This window comes from Ranitomeya variabilis, chromosome 2, assembly GCF_051348905.1.
Source record: "Ranitomeya variabilis isolate aRanVar5 chromosome 2, aRanVar5.hap1, whole genome shotgun sequence".
Taxonomy (NCBI): domain Eukaryota; kingdom Metazoa; phylum Chordata; class Amphibia; order Anura; family Dendrobatidae; genus Ranitomeya; species Ranitomeya variabilis.
In genome coordinates this window covers 930,385,426-930,404,544 of record NC_135233.1, presented here as the reverse complement: position 1 = coordinate 930,404,544, position 19,119 = coordinate 930,385,426, and the positions used below count along the sequence as shown (strand labels likewise).

Below are 19,119 nucleotides of genomic sequence, written 5' to 3'. Positions count from 1 at the left end.
GAGTGATAACGGAAGGAATTTCATGGCTGCCATCTCCCTTTCCCAACTGAAACACATTCCTTGCCTGGCTCACACCTTAAACCTGGTGGTGCAGTGCTTATTGAAAACTTATCCTGGGTTCTCCGACCTGCTCCTCAAAGTGCGTGCACTTTGCTCACATATCCGACGTTCGCCTGTACACGCCAGCCGTATGCAGACCTATCAGCGGTCTTTGAACCTTCCCCAGCATCGCCTAATCATAGACGTTGCAACAAGGTGGAACTCAACACTGCACATGCTTCAGAGACTGTGCGAACAGAGGCGTGCTGTTATTTATTTGTGGGAGGATACACGGGCAGGCAGTAGGATGGCAGACATGGAGTTGTCAGGTGTGCAGTGGTCTAAGATACAAGACATGTGTCAAGTCCTTCAGTGTTTTGAGGAATGCACACGGCTGGTTAGTGCAGACAACGCCGTAATAAGCATGAGCATCCCCCTAATGCGTCTGCTGATGCAAAGTTTGACGCACATAAAGGAGCAGGCGTCTGCACCAGAGGAAGAGGAAAGCCTTGATGACAGTCAGCCATTGTCTGGTCAGGGCAGTGTACAGGACGAGGTAGCGGGCGAAGAGGAGGTGGAGGACGAGGAGGATGATGGGGATGAGTATATTTTTAATGCCGAACCTTTCCCGGGGGCACAGGAAATTGGTTGCGTGTCACGGCCGGGTTCTGGTTTTTTGAGGGACACAAGTGACGTAGATTTGCCTGCAACTGCCCCTCAACCAATCACAACCGGAGATTTGACAACTGGAACTTTGGCCCACATGGCGGATTATGCCTTACGTATCCTAAAAAGGGACACACGCATTACGAAAATGATGAACGATGACGATTACTGGTTGGCCTGCCTCCTTGATCCACGCTATAAAGGCAAATTGCAAAATATTATGCCACATGAGAACTTGGAACTAATATTAGCAACCAAACAATCAACTCTTGTTGACCGTTTGCTTCAGGCATTCCCAGCACACAGCGCACGTGATCGTTCTCACACGAGCTCCAGGGGGCAGCAGACTAGGAGTGTTAGGGGTGCACACATCAGAAGTGGCGTTGGACAGAGGGGTTTTCTGACCAGGTTGTGGAGTGATTTTGCTATGACCGCAGACAGGACAGGTACTGCTGCATCAATTGAAAGTGACAGGAGACAACATTTGTCCAGTATGGTTACTAACTATTTTTCATCCCTTATCGATGTTCTCCCTCAACCGTCATTCCCATTTGATTACTGGGCCTCCAAATTAGACACCTGGCCAGAATTGGCAGAATATGCATTGCAGGAGCTTGCTTGCCCGGCAGCAAGTGTCCTATCAGAAAGAGTATTCAGTGCTGCAGGTTCAATATTAACCGAAAAAAGGACTCGTCTGGCTACCCAAAATGTTGACGATCTAACATTCATTAAAATGAACCACAACTGGATTTCGAAATCTTTTGCCCCACCTTGCCCGGCCGACACCTAGCTTTCCTATGAAAGGCTCTTGCCTGTGAATTACTTTTCTAATGTCTAATTTGCTGCAGCTGATTGTACAGCATACGACATGTTTACACCTCCCTAAATGGCCAAACTCCCCACACGGGGCCGTGGTATCGCGACTTGGCGCAAGCACCCGTGAGACTGCTGTTTGTCTGAAGAGGTGGGTGTGCTCGCTTTTGGTTGACGGCATTGCTACTGGGTCCCTCATAGTACAATGTAGTGTCTCTGGCGGTGGTGGTGCGCACCCAACGTCAGACACACCGTTGTAACATGAGGGGCCCTGGGGCGGTCCCGCCGGCCTCTAGAGAGTTCCCCCCTACCCCAGCTCAAAATGTGCTCTACCACATGCAAAATTATGTCGCACAGCTCCACCAATCTTTAGTCTATTCGCTGACATCATTCAATGTCTGGCACTGACAATACAAATTTGTAGACATCTATGATGCAACTTAAAGTAGTCTGTGTCTGTGTCCTATATTGGCACCATTAAATAGTTACTGCCAAATTACTATGTCAGAAACTCAGCAGATGAGCCCACCCCTGTACCTAAGTATGCCACCTTTTTTTTTGTTTTGGTTGTTTTGCGAGACATTAACATCTATTTATATTTTGGGAGTACTGGGACAGACACTCCTTGCACTACTCCTCCACTCACCACCAAGCTGCCCGTGTATCCATGTAACCGCTGTAAAACTGCCATGAGCCTATTGTTTGTTATTTTAGGCCTTTGAAGCCTGTCTGCGGTCCCTCCTTCCACTAGTCCTCCACTGACCAGACCACTGCTGCCCGTGTACCCCTGGAACCAATTATAAAGTGCCTACAGCCAGCCCATTTTTTTATGTTAGGCCTTTGAAGCCTGTCTGCGGTCCCTCCTTCCACTAGTCCTCCACTGACCAGACCACTGCTGCCCGTGTACCCCTGGAAGCAATTATAAAGTGCCTACAGCCAGCCCATTTTTTTATGTTAGGCCTTTGAAGCCTGTCTGCGGTCCCTCCTTCCACTAGTCCTCCACTGGCCAGACCACTGCTGCCCGTGTACCCCTGGAACCAATTATAAAGTGCCTACAGCCAGCCCATTTTTTTATGTTAGGCCTTTGAAGCCTGTCTGCGGTCCCTCCTTCCACTAGTCCTCCACTGACCAGACCACTGCTGCCCGTGTACCCCTGGAACCAATTATAAAGTGCCTACAGCCAGCCCATTTTTTTATGTTAGGCCTTTGAAGCCTGTCTGCGGTCCCTCCTTCCACTAGTCCTCCACTGACCAGACCACTGCTGCCCGTGTACCCCTGGAACCAATTATAAAGTGCCTACAGCCAGCCCATTTTTTTATGTTAGGCCTTTGAAGCCTGTCTGCGGTCCCTCCTTCCACTAGTCCTCCACTGGCCAGACCACTGCTGCCCGTGTACCCCTGGAACCAATTATAAAGTGCCTACAGCCAGCCCATTTTTTTATGTTAGGCCTTTGAAGCCTGTCTGCGGTCCCTCCTTCCACTAGTCCTCCACTGGCCAGACCACTGCTGCCCGTGTACCCCTGGAACCAATTATAAAGTGCCTACAGCCAGCCCATTTTTTTATGTTAGGCCTTTGAAGCCTGTCTGCGGTCCCTCCTTCCACTAGTCCTCCACTGACCAGACCACTGCTGCCCGTGTACCCCTGGAACCAATTATAAAGTGCCTACAGCCAGCCCATTTTTTTATGTTAGGCCTTTGAAGCCTGTCTGCGGTCCCTCCTTCCACTAGTCCTCCACTGGCCAGACCACTGCTGCCCGTGTACCCCTGGAACCAATTATAAAGTGCCTACAGCCAGCCCATTTTTTTATGTTAGGCCTTTGAAGCCTGTCTGCGGTCCCTCCTTCCACTAGTCCTCCACTGGCCAGACCACTGCTGCCCGTGTACCCCTGGAACCAATTATAAAGTGCCTACAGCCAGCCCATTTTTTTATGTTAGGCCTTTGAAGCCTGTCTGCGGTCCCTCCTTCCACTAGTCCTCCACTGACCAGACCACTGCTGCCCGTGTACCCCTGGAACCAATTATAAAGTGCCTACAGCCAGCCCATTTTTTTATGTTAGGCCTTTGAAGCCTGTCTGCGGTCCCTCCTTCCACTAGTCCTCCACTGGCCAGACCACTGCTGCCCGTGTACCCCTGGAACCAATTATAAAGTGCCTACAGCCAGCTCATTTTCTTATGTTAGGCCTTTGAAGCCTGTCTGCGGTCCCTACTTTAAATACTCCTCCACTGACCACCAAGCTGCCTGCCCGTGTATCCATGTAACCGCTGTAAAACTGCCATGAGCCTATTGTTTGTTATGTTAGGCCTTTGATAGCCTGTCTGCGGTCCCTACTTTAAATACTCCTCCACTCACCACCAAGCTGCCTGCCCGTGTATCCATGTAACCGCTGTAAAACTGCCATGAGCCTATTGTTTGTTATGTTAGGCCTTTGATAGCCTGTCTGCGGTCCCTACTTTATATACTCCTCCACTCACCACCAAGCTGCCTGCCCGTCTATCCATGTAACCGCTGTAAAACTGCAATGAGCCTATTGTTTGTTATTTTAGGCCTTTGATAGCCTGTCTGCGGCCCCTACTTGCAATACTCCTCCACTGACCACAATGCTGCCTGGAGTGCCTGCCTGTGTATCCATGTAACCGATGTAAAACTGCCATGACTGCCTACTGTTTGTTATTTTAGGCCTTTGATAGCCTGTCTGCGGCCCCTACTTGCAATACTCCTCCACTGACCACAATGCTGCCTGGAGTGCCTGCCTGTGTATCCATGTAACCGATGTAAAACTGCCATGACTGCCTACTGTTTGTTATTTTAGGCCTTTGATAGCCTGTCTGCAGCCCCTACTTGCAATACTCCTCCACTGACCACACCAATGCTGCCCGTGTACCCCTGGAACCTATTTAAAAGTTCATAGAGCCTAGTTATATATTTTATTTACTATTAATAAGGCCATGATGGACTACGCTGTACCACGCTACAAGCTAACCAGTCGACACTTCTTTTGCGAGAAAAGCCATCCCAACCCTCCACCAGCATGTAGAAGACCGCATTGTCCATGCACTCTGGCAATCTGTGAGTACAAAGGTGCACCTGACAACAGACGCATGGACCTGTAGGCATGGCCACGGAAGATTACGTGTCCATTACGGCGCAATGGGTTAATGTGGTGGATGCATGGTCCACAGGGGACAGCCTACTAAGTCTGTCTGCAGTCCCTAATTCAAATTGTCCTCCACTGTCTAAATCGGAGCTTCCACCTTCTGGCTTTCGGCCTATAGTATCAGAAATTAAACTGCATTTGGCCTTCAACTTTGGTTAGGGCCTACTAACGGCTTCTGCCCCTCCCTGGTGTTGTCCTCAACTAAATAAAGCTGAGCTTCAACCTTCTGCTCCAAATTACCATTTTAAAAAATGCAATAGGCTTTTCCGGCCTACTAAAGGTGTCTGTCTGTGTGCCCCTGCCTGGTGTTGTCCTCAACTAAATAAAGCTGAGCTTCAACCTTCTGCTCCAAATTACCATTTTAAAAAATGCAATAGGCTTTTCCGGCCTACTAAAGGTGTCTGTCTGTGTGCCCCTGCCTGGTGTTGTCCTCAACTAAATAAAGCTGAGCTTCAACCTTCTGCTCCAAATTACCATTTTAAAAAATGCAATAGGCTTTTCCGGCCTACTAAAGGTGTCTGTCTGTGTGCCCCTGCCTGGTGTTGTCCTCAACTAAATAAAGCTGAGCTTCAACCTTCCGGTTCTCATTAAGTGGTTTTAAAAAAAAAAAATGGTGGTTAGGGCCTACTAACGGCTTCTGCCCCTCCCTGGTGTTGCCCTCAACTAAATAAAGCTGAGCTTCAACCTTCTGCTCCAAATTACCATTTTAAAAAATGCAATAGGCTTTTCCGGCCTACTAAAGGTGTCTGTCTGTGTGCCCCTGCCTGGTGTTGTCCTCAACTAAATAAAGCTGAGCTTCAACCTTCTGCTCCAAATTACCATTTTAAAAAATGCAATAGGCTTTTCCGGCCTACTAAAGGTGTCTGCCCCTCCCTGGTGTTGTCCTCAACTGAACAAAGCTGAGCTTCCACATTCTGGCTTTCGCCCTATACTATCAGATATTAAACTGCATTTGGCCTACTAGTGTGGTTAGGCCCTTGAAACAGTGTCTGCTGCTCTTGGGTTTGCTACTCCACTGAACAAAGCAATGCCGCCTGTTTAGTCCTGTTACCAATTTTGAACTGCATTTAGCCTACTTTATTCTTTGGCCCTATATCTGTTTCCTCCTCATCCTGCCCATTGCCCAGCCACTGCTAAATGAGTCTGCTGGTACATTGACCTAGACCACTACATTCCCCTTGTACTCTACACAGCCAGAATCTGACCCTGCTGAAAGTAAGGTTCCCCTTCCCGCATGTTATACCACCTTACACAGGGACAAAGAGGAAGGTGCAGATGAAAGTGCAGGTTCCTTCATCAGGTGGGGGGGCATACTCGTTGGCGACGTCACTGGCACAGGGCCCCTCAGAGTACGCAAAAGTGTCGCTGCTGGTGGGAGGCGCCCCCGCCATGCAAACACACCGCCGTACTTTGAGGGGCCCTGTGCCAGTGGCAATGCGAACGAGTGGGCCCCCCCCTGCTTGCTCAGGATCACAGCACTTGCAACGTTTAAATACTTACCTTTCCCTGCAACACCGCCGTGACGTAGTCCGCATTTCCTGGGCCCACGAAAAACTTGAGCCAGCCCTACTCCCCCCACAACTTTCCCCCAATTCCCTATGCCCAACTATTATTATACAGTTAATTAAGATTGGCAAGCTTCAGAAACAAGAATGGATGTTTTTGGCATTAAAATGGGCACTGTAGGTGTTTTCCTGGCCTCCACTCACTGCCGACTATGCTTCCCCATTGACTTGCATTGGGTTTCGTGTTTCGGTCGATCCCCGACTTTTAGCGATAATCGGCCGACTGCACTCGACTCGACTCTGGACAAAATCGGGTTTCCCAAAACCCTACTCGATCTTAAAAAAATGAGTCGCTCAACCCTAATATTGACAAGTTTTCTAAAGGTATCAATCGATTTACACAAGAAGACCCAACCTTCAGAGTTCACTATGAGACGGAGAGCAAAGAGACCATTGTGTCTGGGATGGGAGAACTGCACCTGGAGATTTATGCTCAGGTAGTAGACGGCAGATTACGCATCAGCATCTCATCTAGATGAGTGTTCGTAAAATAACACTTAATTGGTAAAAATGTTTATTTGTAAATGTTCTTTTCTTTTATTTAGAGATTGTAGAGGGAATATGTCTGTCCTTGTACCATGGGAAAACCAAAAGTTGCCTTCAGGGAGACTGTTGCAAAATCTGTTCCGTGAGTATTTTCTGGAATATTACTTGCTCTTGATGCCTTCTGTGCTCATGAACGTCACACGCTGTTCTCATCTGGATTGGTATCTGGCATGCGTTGTTGATTTTTGATTCTTAACTGTTCTGTTGGGTCCCATACGCTTTCTATCAACCACGGCTCCATTTCCTGCAATTCAGAGCGTTATCAGAACATTGTATTATAGTCTTAATCCTTTTAGTACATATTGTATTGGCCGTTGTTGGAAAATGTTGTGAATCCTATTGTGAAAATAGGGCATAGGTGAGATTAGATGGTCCTAAAGGCCTCGTCTCACATAGCGAGATCGCTGCTGAGTCACAAGTTTTGTGACGCAACAGCGACCTCAGTAGCGATCTCGCTATGTGTGACACGTACCAGCGATCAGGCCCCTGCTGCGAGATCGCTGGTCGTGTCAGAATGGCCTGGACCTTTTTTTGGTCGTTGAGGTCCCGCTGACATCGCTGAATCGGTGTGTGTGACACCGATCCAGCGATGTCTTCACTGGTAACCAGGGTAAACATCGGGTTACTAAGCGCAGGGCCGCGCTTAGTAACCCGATGTTTACCCTGGTTACCAGCGTAAATGTAAAAAAAAAAAAACAGTACATACTCACCATCTGTTGCCCGTCAGGTCCCTTGGCGTCTGCTTCCTGCTCTGACTGCCGCCGTAAAGTGAGAGCGCAGCAGTGACGTCACCGCTGCGCTCTGCTCTCACTGTACGGCGGCACACAGTCAGAGCGGGAAGCGGACGGCAAGGGACCTGACGGGCAACAGATGGTGAGTATGTACTGTTTGTTTTTTTTTACATTTACGCTGGTAACCAGGGTAAACATCGGGTTACTAAGCGCGGCCCTGCGCTTAGTAACCCGATGTTTACCCTGGTTACCCGGGTGCTGCAGGGGGACTTCGGCATCGTTGAAGACAGTTTCAACGATGCCGAAGTCGTTCCCCTGATCGTTGGTCGCTGGAGAGAGCTGTCTGTGTGACAGCTCCCCAGCGACCACACAGCGACGCTGCAGCGATCAGCATCGTTGTCTGTATCGCTGCAGCGTCGCTGTGTGAGACGGGGCCTTAAAGGGAGTGTGTCAGCAGTTTTACCCCTGGAAAGAAATGTTAATCCTTCTTGTGCTGAGATCTCAAGTTCCTATAAGATGATACCTTAATGTGCTGTGCCCTTGTTCTCTGCCCTGATTCTCGCCATGCCCTCCTATCTGCTATAAGCTGGTGTCCAGTCCAGAGACCACCTGAGCTGTCACTGACGGTTTGGTAACGTTGAGTGCAGAGAGCCCAGGACACTGTACACGAAAGGCCATGTTTGGAGCACGATCATGTGTGCCCGTAGTGAAGAAGCTGCCATCGTCCAGATCTCCGACATCTTATTTTTTCCAGTTCAGGATAGAGTACACTCACTTGTGTTTTGTTATGTTTGTCCTTAGATGTTTCTACAGTTTCAATCCAAGTTATTCAACCCCCACTGCAAATAAGGTTTATTAGCAAAAATTACAAACTTTCTGCTGTTTGCAATAAACCAATGAAACAGGAACAATTTTCATAGCTCAACACAACTAATTTAACAAGTGTTTTCTCCAAATTTAATACCACATGCCACTTTTACTGACTACAGCGGTCTCTGAATGGGGCCAGGTGCACACCACTGTATTTTCCATCTGAGTGTGATCCAACAAAACATTGGATCGCACTCGGATCAATGTTATTCCATGGGGTCTTGCACAAGTCTGATGGTTTTCCTCTGACTGTCATGTCTGAATTTGATCCGATTATCGGATCGCACTTGGCCATGCATGTCAATGAGTATGTGGAAAGCATTGGACTGCACACGACTTTTTAAATGGATATCTAAATAAATTGAAACATTTTTTTTAATAGGAAATTTTGGCTACTTGTTTCTTATGGACAGAATTTTTCAACCTGTTAATGACACAAATATTTAGTACTTAAATCATATATACCAGACCACACAGGCACCTCAAATCAAATTATTAATGGTGCTGGGATGTATTTCACTAGTTCAGTGCAAGGAAGATAGAAGAAATCCTATAAGAAAGCAGCACTACAAGAACCAAATATAAAACTGTTTACTTTATTTAGTCACAAATAGGAACACAGATAATACAAAATATTTAGGGATAGCATGGAATGACAAGGATTCACCAAAAAGGTGACAACGCAGTGCACAACAGGTATATAATGTCCCAATAATCTAAACAAATATATGCCACACAATCAGCTCCAAAAGTGCAAGTGCATTGTGCAAGTATACATAGCAATAACAGTACATAACCACCATATAGTGAATAGATTTAAAAAAAAAAATTATAATCACAAGATGCAATTTATCCCGGCCATGACTGTCATAATGACGATTCAAAGTGAATGCAGAGGAAGATCAATAAAGAAAAGTAATGTGGGCTATCGGTATACCCCAGAAGAAGGCACTACGCCGAAACGCACTTTGGGGTGGGTGACAGCACGGTTCCCCAGGTAATTTTACTGAATCTATTCACTATATGGTGGTATTGGAACCAACTTTTCTGGTGCTTTTGGCTCGCGCTGTAATGTGCAAAGCATGGAGCCCTTCAGCATTTAGTATCTGATGGGTCGCAGGTCTCCCGACCAGAGTATAACCAGCTCATATATTTCTATGAGGCTGTCTCACACTGGTCGAGAATCCTGTCGGTGAATCAGACCGATTTGTACAGACATTTGAATGCACCTAACTCTGCAAACTGAAACCTCAGTGCCTGCTGCCACAAAGTCCTACTGCAGGTCCTCTGCACTCACGGGACGGTTATTGACCACTGGCATCTTCATGTACCTTGTAGCATTCAGGACACGTCCTCTTCCTGCGACATCCAGGTAGTGCAGCCAGTGGTCCTTCCCTGTGAACTCTGCCTCCACTCGTGTCAATAGGAACATTCAATACCTTTTACATCTTTTTATGTCCTTCTCTTTGTGCAAGGCAATGATCTCTTCTCTAAACTTTTTGAAGCACTCTTTTGACAACCCAAGAATGTTAGTGAATTGCAGGCCTATGAGAAATTGGCTAATGTTCCTGAGGAGCACTGACAAACAGCCAAAGCTGCTCTCCTGTGCACTAAACAATTCGGATACTGCACAAGTCGTTAAGTGACATTTTGTGTTGCAACTGGAGAAACCACTTGTTAGATTAGTTTTGTGAGCTACTTAAATGAATCATATTTTGAAGATGGAATAAAGTGGGTACACATGAGATCGGTGAGTGCCTTCTTTCTTTTTTTCTCTTACACATGGATTGAAAATATGGATATTTTTCCAGAATAGCACCAGCGATGAGATTTAGTGGCTGCCTTACATGTGTTATTCAAATATCACCCCGATTGTAATCTCAAAAGAACTTGCTAAGCTACCAGACAGTGCCGTCCTGGCTTTTTTCTTTTTCAGGTTAGGAAGAGACCTATGCTTAAGATGTTAAAAATACCGTATGTAACTTTTATTTGAAAATGTATATATTAAAATTTACTATTAAAAATTACTACACCTATGATAACCAGGCTAAAGTTCCAGTGCCAATGTAAATGAAGTAGTGTGTAATAGCCTCAAACTGATTGTAATCAGAAGTTACCATAAATGTGGTTTTCAGCATAGAAATTGAATGTTGGCACTCGTGGTTTAAATGCACATTTACATACAGCTAGTAATCAGTATGGAGGAAAAGGGTCTGGATGTTCTGTAGCTACACCCCGATGCTGCTATTTCCCCATGCTTCTTCCGTGGGGCGTTAACAAAGAAAGTAAATGGTGCTCTATAAATACTGACAAATAGCCAATATGATACGTATGTTGAAAAATCAGGCTACCCAGGGTATTGGCTCATGAACTGCCTGCTGGCTTCTTGTTGGTGGAATAGTGACTTACGGTTCCTGCATGTTGGAACGCAAGCGTGGTACACATACTGCCCCTAGTGCGCAGGACTGGAAGTCCCAGAGAGCCACAGGTAGCTCATGCGCACAACCCTGGATGGTGATGTTAAAAGCAGGGGTATTGGTCACACAGTGTCAAAGGATGTATAAAAGGGGCAGAACTGATTTTGCCTCGTGTCCAATATAAATGGGATTAAAATACTGCTCAAAAAAATAGGGAACACTCAAATAACACATCCTAGATCTGAATGAATGAAATACTCATTGTATACTTTGTTCTGTACAAAGTTCAATGTGCTGACAACAAAATCACACAAAAATCATCAATGGAAATCAAATTTATTAACCAATGGAGGCCTGGAGTTGGAATGATGCTCATAATCAAAGTGGAAAATCAAATTACAGGCTAATCCAACTTCAGTGGAAATGCCTCAAGACAAGGAAATGATGCTCAGCAGTGTGTGTTGCCTCCACGTGCCTGTATGACCTCCCTACAACGCCTGGGCATGCTCCTGATATGGCGGTAGATGTTATCCTGAGGGATCTCCTCACAGACCTGGATTAAGGCATCATTTAACTCCCGGACAGTCTGTGGTGCAATGTGGCATTGGTGGATGATGCGAGACATGATCTCCCAGATGTGTTCTATCGGATTCAGGTCTGGGGAACGGGCGGGCCAGGCCATAGCTTCAATGCCTTCATCTTGCAGGAACTGCAGACACACTCCAGCCACATGAGGTCTGGCATTGTCCTGCATTAGGAGGAACCCAGGGCCAACCGCACCAGCATATGGTCTCACAAGGGGTCTGAAGATCTCATCATGGTACCTTATGGCAGTCAGGCTACCTCTGGAGAGCACATGGAGGGCTATGCAGCCCTCCACAGAAATTCCACCCCACACAATTACTGACCCACTGCCAAACCGGACATGCTGAAGGATGTTGCAGGCAGTAGACCGCTCTACACGGCGTCTCCAGACTCTGTCACGTCTGTCACATGTGCTCAGTGTGAACCTGCTTTCATCTGTGAAGAGCACAGGGCGCTAGTGGTGAATTTGCCAATCCTGGTGTTCTGTGGCAAATGCCAAGCGTCCTGCATGGTGTTGGGCTGTGAGCACAACTCCCATCTGTGGACGTCGGGCCCTCAGACCATCCTCATGGAGTCAGTTTCTAACAGTTTGTGCAGACACATGCACATTTGTGGCCTGCTGGAGGTAATTTTGCAGGGCTCTGGCAGTGCGCCTCCTGTTCCTCCTTGCACAAAGGCTGAGGTAGCGGTCCTGCTGCTGGGTTGTTGCCCTCCTACGGCCCCCTCCACATCTTCTGGTGTACTAGCCTGTCTCCTGGTAGTGCCTCCAGCCTCTGGATACTACGCTGGCAGACACAGCAAACCTTCTTGCCACAGCTCGCATTGATGTGCCATCCTGGATGAGCTGCACTACCTGAGCCACTTGTGTGGGTTGTAGAGTCCATCTCATGCTACCATGAGTGAAAGCACAACCAACATTCAAAAGTGACCAAAGCATGAGCCAGAAAGCATTGGTTATAAGATGTGGTCTGTAGTCCCCACCTGCAGAACCACTCCTTTATTGAGTGTGTCTTGGTAATTGCCAATAATTTCCATCTGCTGTCTATTCCATTTGCACAACAGCATGTGAAATTGATTGTGAAACAGTGTTGCTTCCTAAGTGGACAGTTTGATTTCACAGAAGTTTGATTCACTTGGAGTTACATTCTGTTGTTTACGTGTTCCCTTTATTTTTTTGAGCAGTGTATATAGTAATATTCAATATCGGGGGCCATAACATTGATACTGGATGAAAGAGGTGTAAATGAGAATGAAAGTATATGTCAAAAAGATATTGAAAAAGTGAAAGTGTTATTGAGTGAATGAATAAATCAATAAATATATAAGTGGCAAACAGGTGAGCAAATATGTATAGTAATAAAAGGTATAGTAGAGAGTAAAAATTAATATTACAAAAATGTAAGACTGTTATAAGACGGTGATGGACATGGATGTTGAAAATAGTGATTAATATGCAGATAATGTGGTAAAAAATTGTTTTGGTTCTGTTTATTGAAAACAGACAGACATTTGTAACCCTTGCAACAGGGGTTGAGTAATTTGCAGCTGTAAATACCATATTTAGGGTAAATTCACACTGGGCGTTTTTTTTTAGCTTTTTTTCTGCAGCAAAACCTGATCTCTTGGCAGAAATAAGTAGGTTTTCCTTGTTTTTTTTTTTCTTGAGTTTTTTTGCATTCAGCAAAACCTGATACCTGCATTTATGGTGCGTTTTTGGTGCGTTTTTTCACTATCATTCATTTCAATTTCAAACTGAAAAAACGCTGAAAGAATTGACTTTCTCCATTGTGCAAAAAACCATGCAAAGCACAAATCCTGGTGGGGAAAAAACCAAGTTGTGTGCATGTTGTTTCTGAAATCTCATAGACTTTGCTGGTACTGTAAAATACAGCTGAAACTTTGCATTAAAAAACGCTGCAAAATCACCTAGTGTGAACTTAGCCTAACTTGTGTGATTGATTATCTGCAGATTATCCCAGTTGTTAGTTACTGTTCACATTTACCTGTGTCACCATCTGGTGGATCAGCACTTCGTAATGGAATTCTAGGGCGGCATCGTCCCTTTTCTGTAGAGATTAATCATCATGTTAGAGCTAAGTTGTCCTAAATATCTACGTCACCAGCCCATGATATGGGACACTGCGATGGTCACTAATCTGGGATCGTGTCTATATTCCCACTGCATGCCAGTGGCTATAGGAGAGTGCAATGTGAGCAGGACGTGCTAGCATCTTGTGTACGTACTATGTGCACACGCTGGCGGACGCTCATGGTACCAGCGGAGGGTAGCAGTCATGGCAATCTGTTGCAGCTCACAACTTGGGGCAGTGAATGTGTCTTTCTAGTGTACATTCTTTTAGGTTATAGCACAGTCACAAGTGTAAAGACAGCGCTACCGGGACAGACACTGCACAAGCAGAGACTGCGGACAGATTTTGGCCCCCAAGCGCATTCTGCACTGGGCCACGAGTAATACATGAGTAACTATGTTATATATTAAGGGGTAATTCCCATTTTACAGATAGAAAAATTTGTGTTTATTCATTGGTGATAGTAGGTCGGGAACCCAGAAGCGTCTGGGTGGGCTAAACTTTGCTATATGGGTAACTTTTGCAGAAGTAAATGGGGGTTACAGAAACCACAAACTACACAGCGTCACTGGCAGAAACCCAGCAAAGTCCTAAATCATGGAATAAAGTCCGGGCCTGCAGAGTTCAGGGACCAGGGCACATTCAATGTATGTCCCTCGTGTCCACAGATATTCTATGGATTATGGTAAATGGCCTCTGTCACTGCCAAATTCAGTATTAAAGGGACTATACAGTGCTGTGTGCTTATCCTATAAGGATCACACTAGGACTGTACCCGTTACTGGTACCGTGTCTGCGAGCAATACTATTAGGCTATGTGCATCTTTTTTTCCCTTTTGCACCGCTTGCCTTCTATAGCCCCTGTGTTTCACTATTCTGGCTGCAAAATGAATGATCTAAGAATCTGTCAGTGATCTTGTTCTGATAAGAGAGCTTATAACTCTTTTGTCTGCCTTTTTCTGATCATTTCTCAGCTGGTTTATGACCACAAAGTTCAGCTCAACTCTAACCTGGACTATAGTTACCAGTCCACACAGAGAAGCTCTCAAACACAGGAGAAAAGTGGTACCAACTCCCCATCAGAATGGGCTCACTGATGGATTTTTAGTTAACTCACCCTGTAGCCAGCAATAGACAGTGCCACACAGACACTATAGAAGGCAAACGGTGCAAATTGTTAATGAAAGTCAATTGAAAAGTACATGCTTTTAAGTAATTAATAATGCCCCCTGTGACAGGATCGCTGTGTGTGAGGGGAGGTATGTATCACCAAGATTGCTCAATTCTGTGATCTAAAACCCACAAGTTTCTCTCCAGCTTGATATGTGCTGAAGGGGTTAAACCAGTCATTACAAGTGTCTGGGTTTCTGGTGAGTAGGTGAGACATTGGCGGGATGACTACTCACCATATCTCCACCTCAATGGTGATGTTGGCAGAGTTAAATGTCCAGCTACTGTTACGTTTTGCTTTTTTTTCTTCTGTTGGGAGGAAGGAAGCCTCCGGGCTGATGCTCCAGTGGGAGTCGCAGTGTGTTGTCCCAGAAGGCTGGAGCCATACTGGGAAGGATGGTGCATGGACTTCTTATTTTCATTTGTGCCAGGCTGTTTTGTGTTATTACTTTGCTATGTGGTTTATGAAGCGGTAAACCCCCAGAGACTTTCATATAAAGTGCTCCTGTGTCTGCCTCGGGGAGCAGCGGAGTGAGCCGACCTGCCCCACCCCGAACATGTCCATATCCTATACTGAAATACAGAGGTCCTCTCCGTCACTACAAAATAAAATATTCCCTTTATGTGTTGGACTTACCACCTCTGTAACCTTTTTAATGATAACCATAGTGTAAAATGTTTCTTCTGTGGAGTTTTGCCACTTGACAAAAGCACCAGAAGCCAGTGCCAGGTGCCAGATGGGCTCCATATCGGGGGCTATATTGCCAAATTTATCTGCAATATGACATAATGAGGATACATCAGCGGCCTGCCTTATCTGTTATACATGCAGTAATAAGCTCAGGTTACCTGGGATGTCTACGGCTACCAGTGGCTCCGAGCGGCTCCGTATCCTGCTGTAGAACGCGTTGTCTTTGGCGGCGGTGTAGTTGGGCGGCTCAGGCTGCAGTCTGTACGTCACATCAGGAGCAGTTTGCTTATTTGTGTAGTACAGGACCTCAGCAGTGCATTTTATGGCTTTTTTCTGAGGAGAAAGTGACCATTTATATTGATTTGTATATATTATATACTTCAAATAAGAACAACTATTTAAAGGGGTTGTCCACTTTATCTTTGTTCATGTCGGGCATATGATTTGTTGGCACTTACTAATATATAAGTACTACAGGTTCTCCTGCTCTTGGTGCAGCCTTTCTCGCAGACTGCACAGCTTTCCTGGCTGCTGACGGAGGAGCCTGTAACCAGACCTATTCATCAGCTTCCTCCAATCAAAGACTAAATGGCCAACGCCTGTCATTGGTAATTAAACTGTACTTTTGGGGGCCTGAAACCAATTTTGAATATGTCAACACTTATAGGGAACCTGTCAGCAGGATTTTGATGAATAAACTACAGACAGTGTCAGGTCGGCGCCGTTATACTGATTAAAAAGATACCTTGGTTGATGAAATTTGTCATGTGGTTCTAGTTTAATTTGTACTTGTAATTTTCAGGTAATGAGATTCTGGTGCTGCGGGCGGCCTGTGGATCCTCCTATTTTACTGCATAAAATATGGTTAAAAAAAAATCACATTCATCAGGCAGGCGGCTGCTCTGTTGCATCATAAGGTGGATAATATGCATGTATTCATTTTATATAGACATAGTTTTGTTGGAAAAAAAACCCACTTTTTGCACAGTAGCATCTATTGGAACGTGACAGATGCTATTGCGCAGTTGCGGCCATTGGCACCATTTTGATTAAACTAATCGTTGTGTTGAAAAAAAAAATCTTAATGAAAATGTCGGCCGCACCTGTGCAGTTATATCTGTCACGTTCCAATAGCTCCTACTGTGCAGCTGGCGCCATTTTGCTAGGAAGAAAAAGAGGATCCATCAAGATGGCGCTGGCGGCACCTGCTCAGTAGCATCGTTCCGATAGATGTAACTGCTCAGGTGCCATCTTGATGGAGCCTCATTTTTTTTTCTCTATCAAAATGGTGGCAGCGCCTGCACAGTAGCATCTATTGGAACGATGATGATTTTTTTTTTCCCCCAACAAAACTATGTCTAAATAAAATGAATACGGTACATGCATATTATCCACCTTATGATGCTACAGCGCAGCCGCCTGCCCGATGAATGTGATTTTTTTTTTTCTTTAAACCATATTCTATGCATTGTGTGAAATAGGGGGCAGGTCAGTGAGGGATCAGTGACCCGTCATAAGCCCATACAGATGAATACATAATCAGAGCCCCACATGAAGACCCCGCACAGGCCGCCCCGGAGCACGGGCACATCATTAACTCAAAATAAAAGATTAAACAACAACCACAAGATGGATTTCATCTACCAAGGTATCATTGTAATCAGTATAATGGCGCCGACCTGACACTGTCTGTAGGTTACTGTGCACGATCCTGCTGACAGGTTCCCTTTAACCATGTGAAATCAGACCTCATCAAGCAGGATTTCTTATGTTATGCCTCCAGCACATTTATTATGCCTTTTAACAAACCTGAGTTCCCGTGATAGTCTGTGTCCGACATGTCCTGTCATCTAGGGCTCTACCCACCACAGCTGCCAGACATCTGCACGTTTGCTACAGTCATGAGTTACAGAGAAATCCCTATTAGGCTGGTGTAGGGAATGATGTGGTGACCGCAGGCGATCAGAGATGGTGGCACACATAGTGCCGTATATAATGGACACTGTGTTAACCATTTGTGGCTCTGTTCCATTAGGTTGCTAAGTGCTCACCTTATTCAGGGCATCTTGTATACTGAATTTCAGGTAATATTTATTACCCAACTCTGGAATAGCCTGTTAAAAAAAGAATATATCAGTTTATTTTTCTTTTCTCCATATGTTCCCAATCTTCTGTTCCGATTTTGTCTGTCTTACCTCCCTGCTGGCCGTTGTCCCTTTCTGAGGATAATAAAGCCGGTTTGGCCCCCCTAGTTTGTAGTTAATGTGGCTCATAACAACCCCTACTGCTCTGGAGGTCTGGTAATGGGAGGGATTAAGCTTTTCCATGATTGGTCTTCCATGGCTCACACACGGGACACAATGCATGGAGGTCTGCTCTGTACAGGAGAATGTAAAACTCCAGAAGAGGAAGCTGTATAGGAAGCTGTGACCAGGAAGCTGCGGCCTGACCCCACAGGAAGGGAGGGCCGCACTCTGAACGCTGGCTGCCAGTGACTGGAGAGACAAGTTTACCTCACATCTCTGCTTACACAGCAGATTAGAGCACTTTAAGGCTATGTGCACACTTTGCGTGCGACCTCTGCGGGTTCTCCCGCAGCGGATTTGATAAATCTGCAGGGCAAACCCGCTGCGGTTATCCCTGCAGATTTATCGCGGTTTGTTCCGCGGTTTCCGCTGCGGGTTTCCGCCTATACTATTGATGCTGCATATGCAGCAATATGCAGCATCAATAGTAATGTTAAAAATAATAAAAATTGGCTATACTCACCCTCTGACATCGCGATCTCCTCGGCGCTGCACTCGGTGGTCTGGTTTCAAAGATGCTGTGCCGAGAAGGACCTTCGTGACGTCACGGTCATGTGACCGCGGCGTCGACGTCACCGCAGGTCCTGTTCGCACAGCAACTGAGACCGGGGCCGGCCGCGTGCAGCGCTGAGAGGTGAGTATAACATCATTTTTTATTTTAATTCTTTTTTTTTACACTAATTATGCTTCCCAGGGCCTGGAGGAGAGTCTCCTCTCCTCCACCCCGGGTAGCAACCGCACATTAGCCACTTACTTCCCGCAACGTGGGCACAGCCCCATGCGGGAACTAAGCGGATCAATGCATTCCTATGGGTGCAGAATCGCAGCGATTCTGCACAAAGAAGTGACATGCTGCGGGTTGTAAACCGCTGCGTTTCTGCGCGGTTTTTCCCGCAGCATGTGCACTGCGGTTTGCGGTTTCCATAGGGTTTACATGTTAATGTAAACGCTATGGAAACTGCTGCGGACCCGCAGCATCAAAATCGCCACGGATCCGCGGTAAAAACCGCGACGTGTGAACATGGCCTAATAAGGCTATGTGCCCCCTTTTGGATTAGGCTTAGGAATTTCTGGTGCGGATTCTGCCTCTCCTGGCAGAAAACGCACCTGCGGATTTGTCGCGTTTTTTGTGCGGTTCCGAAGCATTTTTTGTGCGTTTTTCTTGCAGATTTGCTGCGTTTTTTACCCCTGCGGTTTTCTATAATGGAATGGGTACAAAAGCGCTGCATATTCACAAAAAAGAAGTGACATGCTACTTCTTTTAAACCGCAGTGTTTCCGCAGCGGATTTTCCGCAAAGTGTGCACAGCATTTTTTTTTTCTCATCGGTTTACATTGTACTGTAAATCAATTGCGGATCTGCAGCGTTTCTGCACCACAAAAAACTCTGCGGATCCGCAGAGAATCCGCAACGTGTGCACATATCCAAAGGCTTTCACATGACCTCTCCAGTCATTGCAGTAAGAGGTGCAGCCAT

The 19,119-nt window shown here is 46.0% G+C and overlaps 2 protein-coding genes across 2 annotated transcripts in view; one reads left to right on the top strand and one right to left on the bottom strand.

Annotated features, from left to right (window-relative positions):
* Positions 1 to 6,744: 6,744 nt before the first annotated feature.
* Positions 6,745 to 17,747, bottom strand: LOC143808226 (latexin-like). The gene is made up of 6 exons (XM_077290668.1): positions 17,533 to 17,747; positions 17,389 to 17,451; positions 15,496 to 15,670; positions 15,284 to 15,420; positions 13,390 to 13,452; positions 6,745 to 7,027 (listed from the first exon to the last, which is right to left on the bottom strand). The coding sequence occupies exons 1-6, from the start codon at positions 17,701 to 17,703 to the stop codon at positions 6,920 to 6,922; spliced, it is 717 nt and encodes a 238-aa protein (XP_077146783.1). The 5' UTR covers positions 17,704 to 17,747; the 3' UTR covers positions 6,745 to 6,919.
* The window catches only part of LOC143804001 (elongation factor G, mitochondrial-like), a 23,983-nt gene continuing 22,565 nt past the window's right edge, over positions 17,702 to 19,119 (top strand). Inside the window, exon 1 of the mRNA XM_077281748.1 lies at positions 17,702 to 17,751. Within this exon, the coding sequence (XP_077137863.1) occupies positions 17,702 to 17,751 (50 nt within the window). The remainder of the gene's footprint in view (positions 17,752 to 19,119) is intronic.

Bases quoted from the DNA above. Each gene is read 5' to 3' on its own strand.
- LOC143808226 (XM_077290668.1), bottom strand. From the start codon at position 17,703: ATGCATTGTGTCCCGTGTGTGAGCCATGGAAGACCAATCATGGAAAAG. The intron at 17,452-17,532 runs GTAAGACAGACA...TTTTTTTAACAG, and splicing joins GGACAACGGCCAGCAGGGAG to GCTATTCCAGAGTTGGGTAA. The intron at 15,671-17,388 runs GTGAGCACTTAG...CTTTCTCCTCAG, and splicing joins TACAAGATGCCCTGAATAAG to AAAAAAGCCATAAAATGCAC.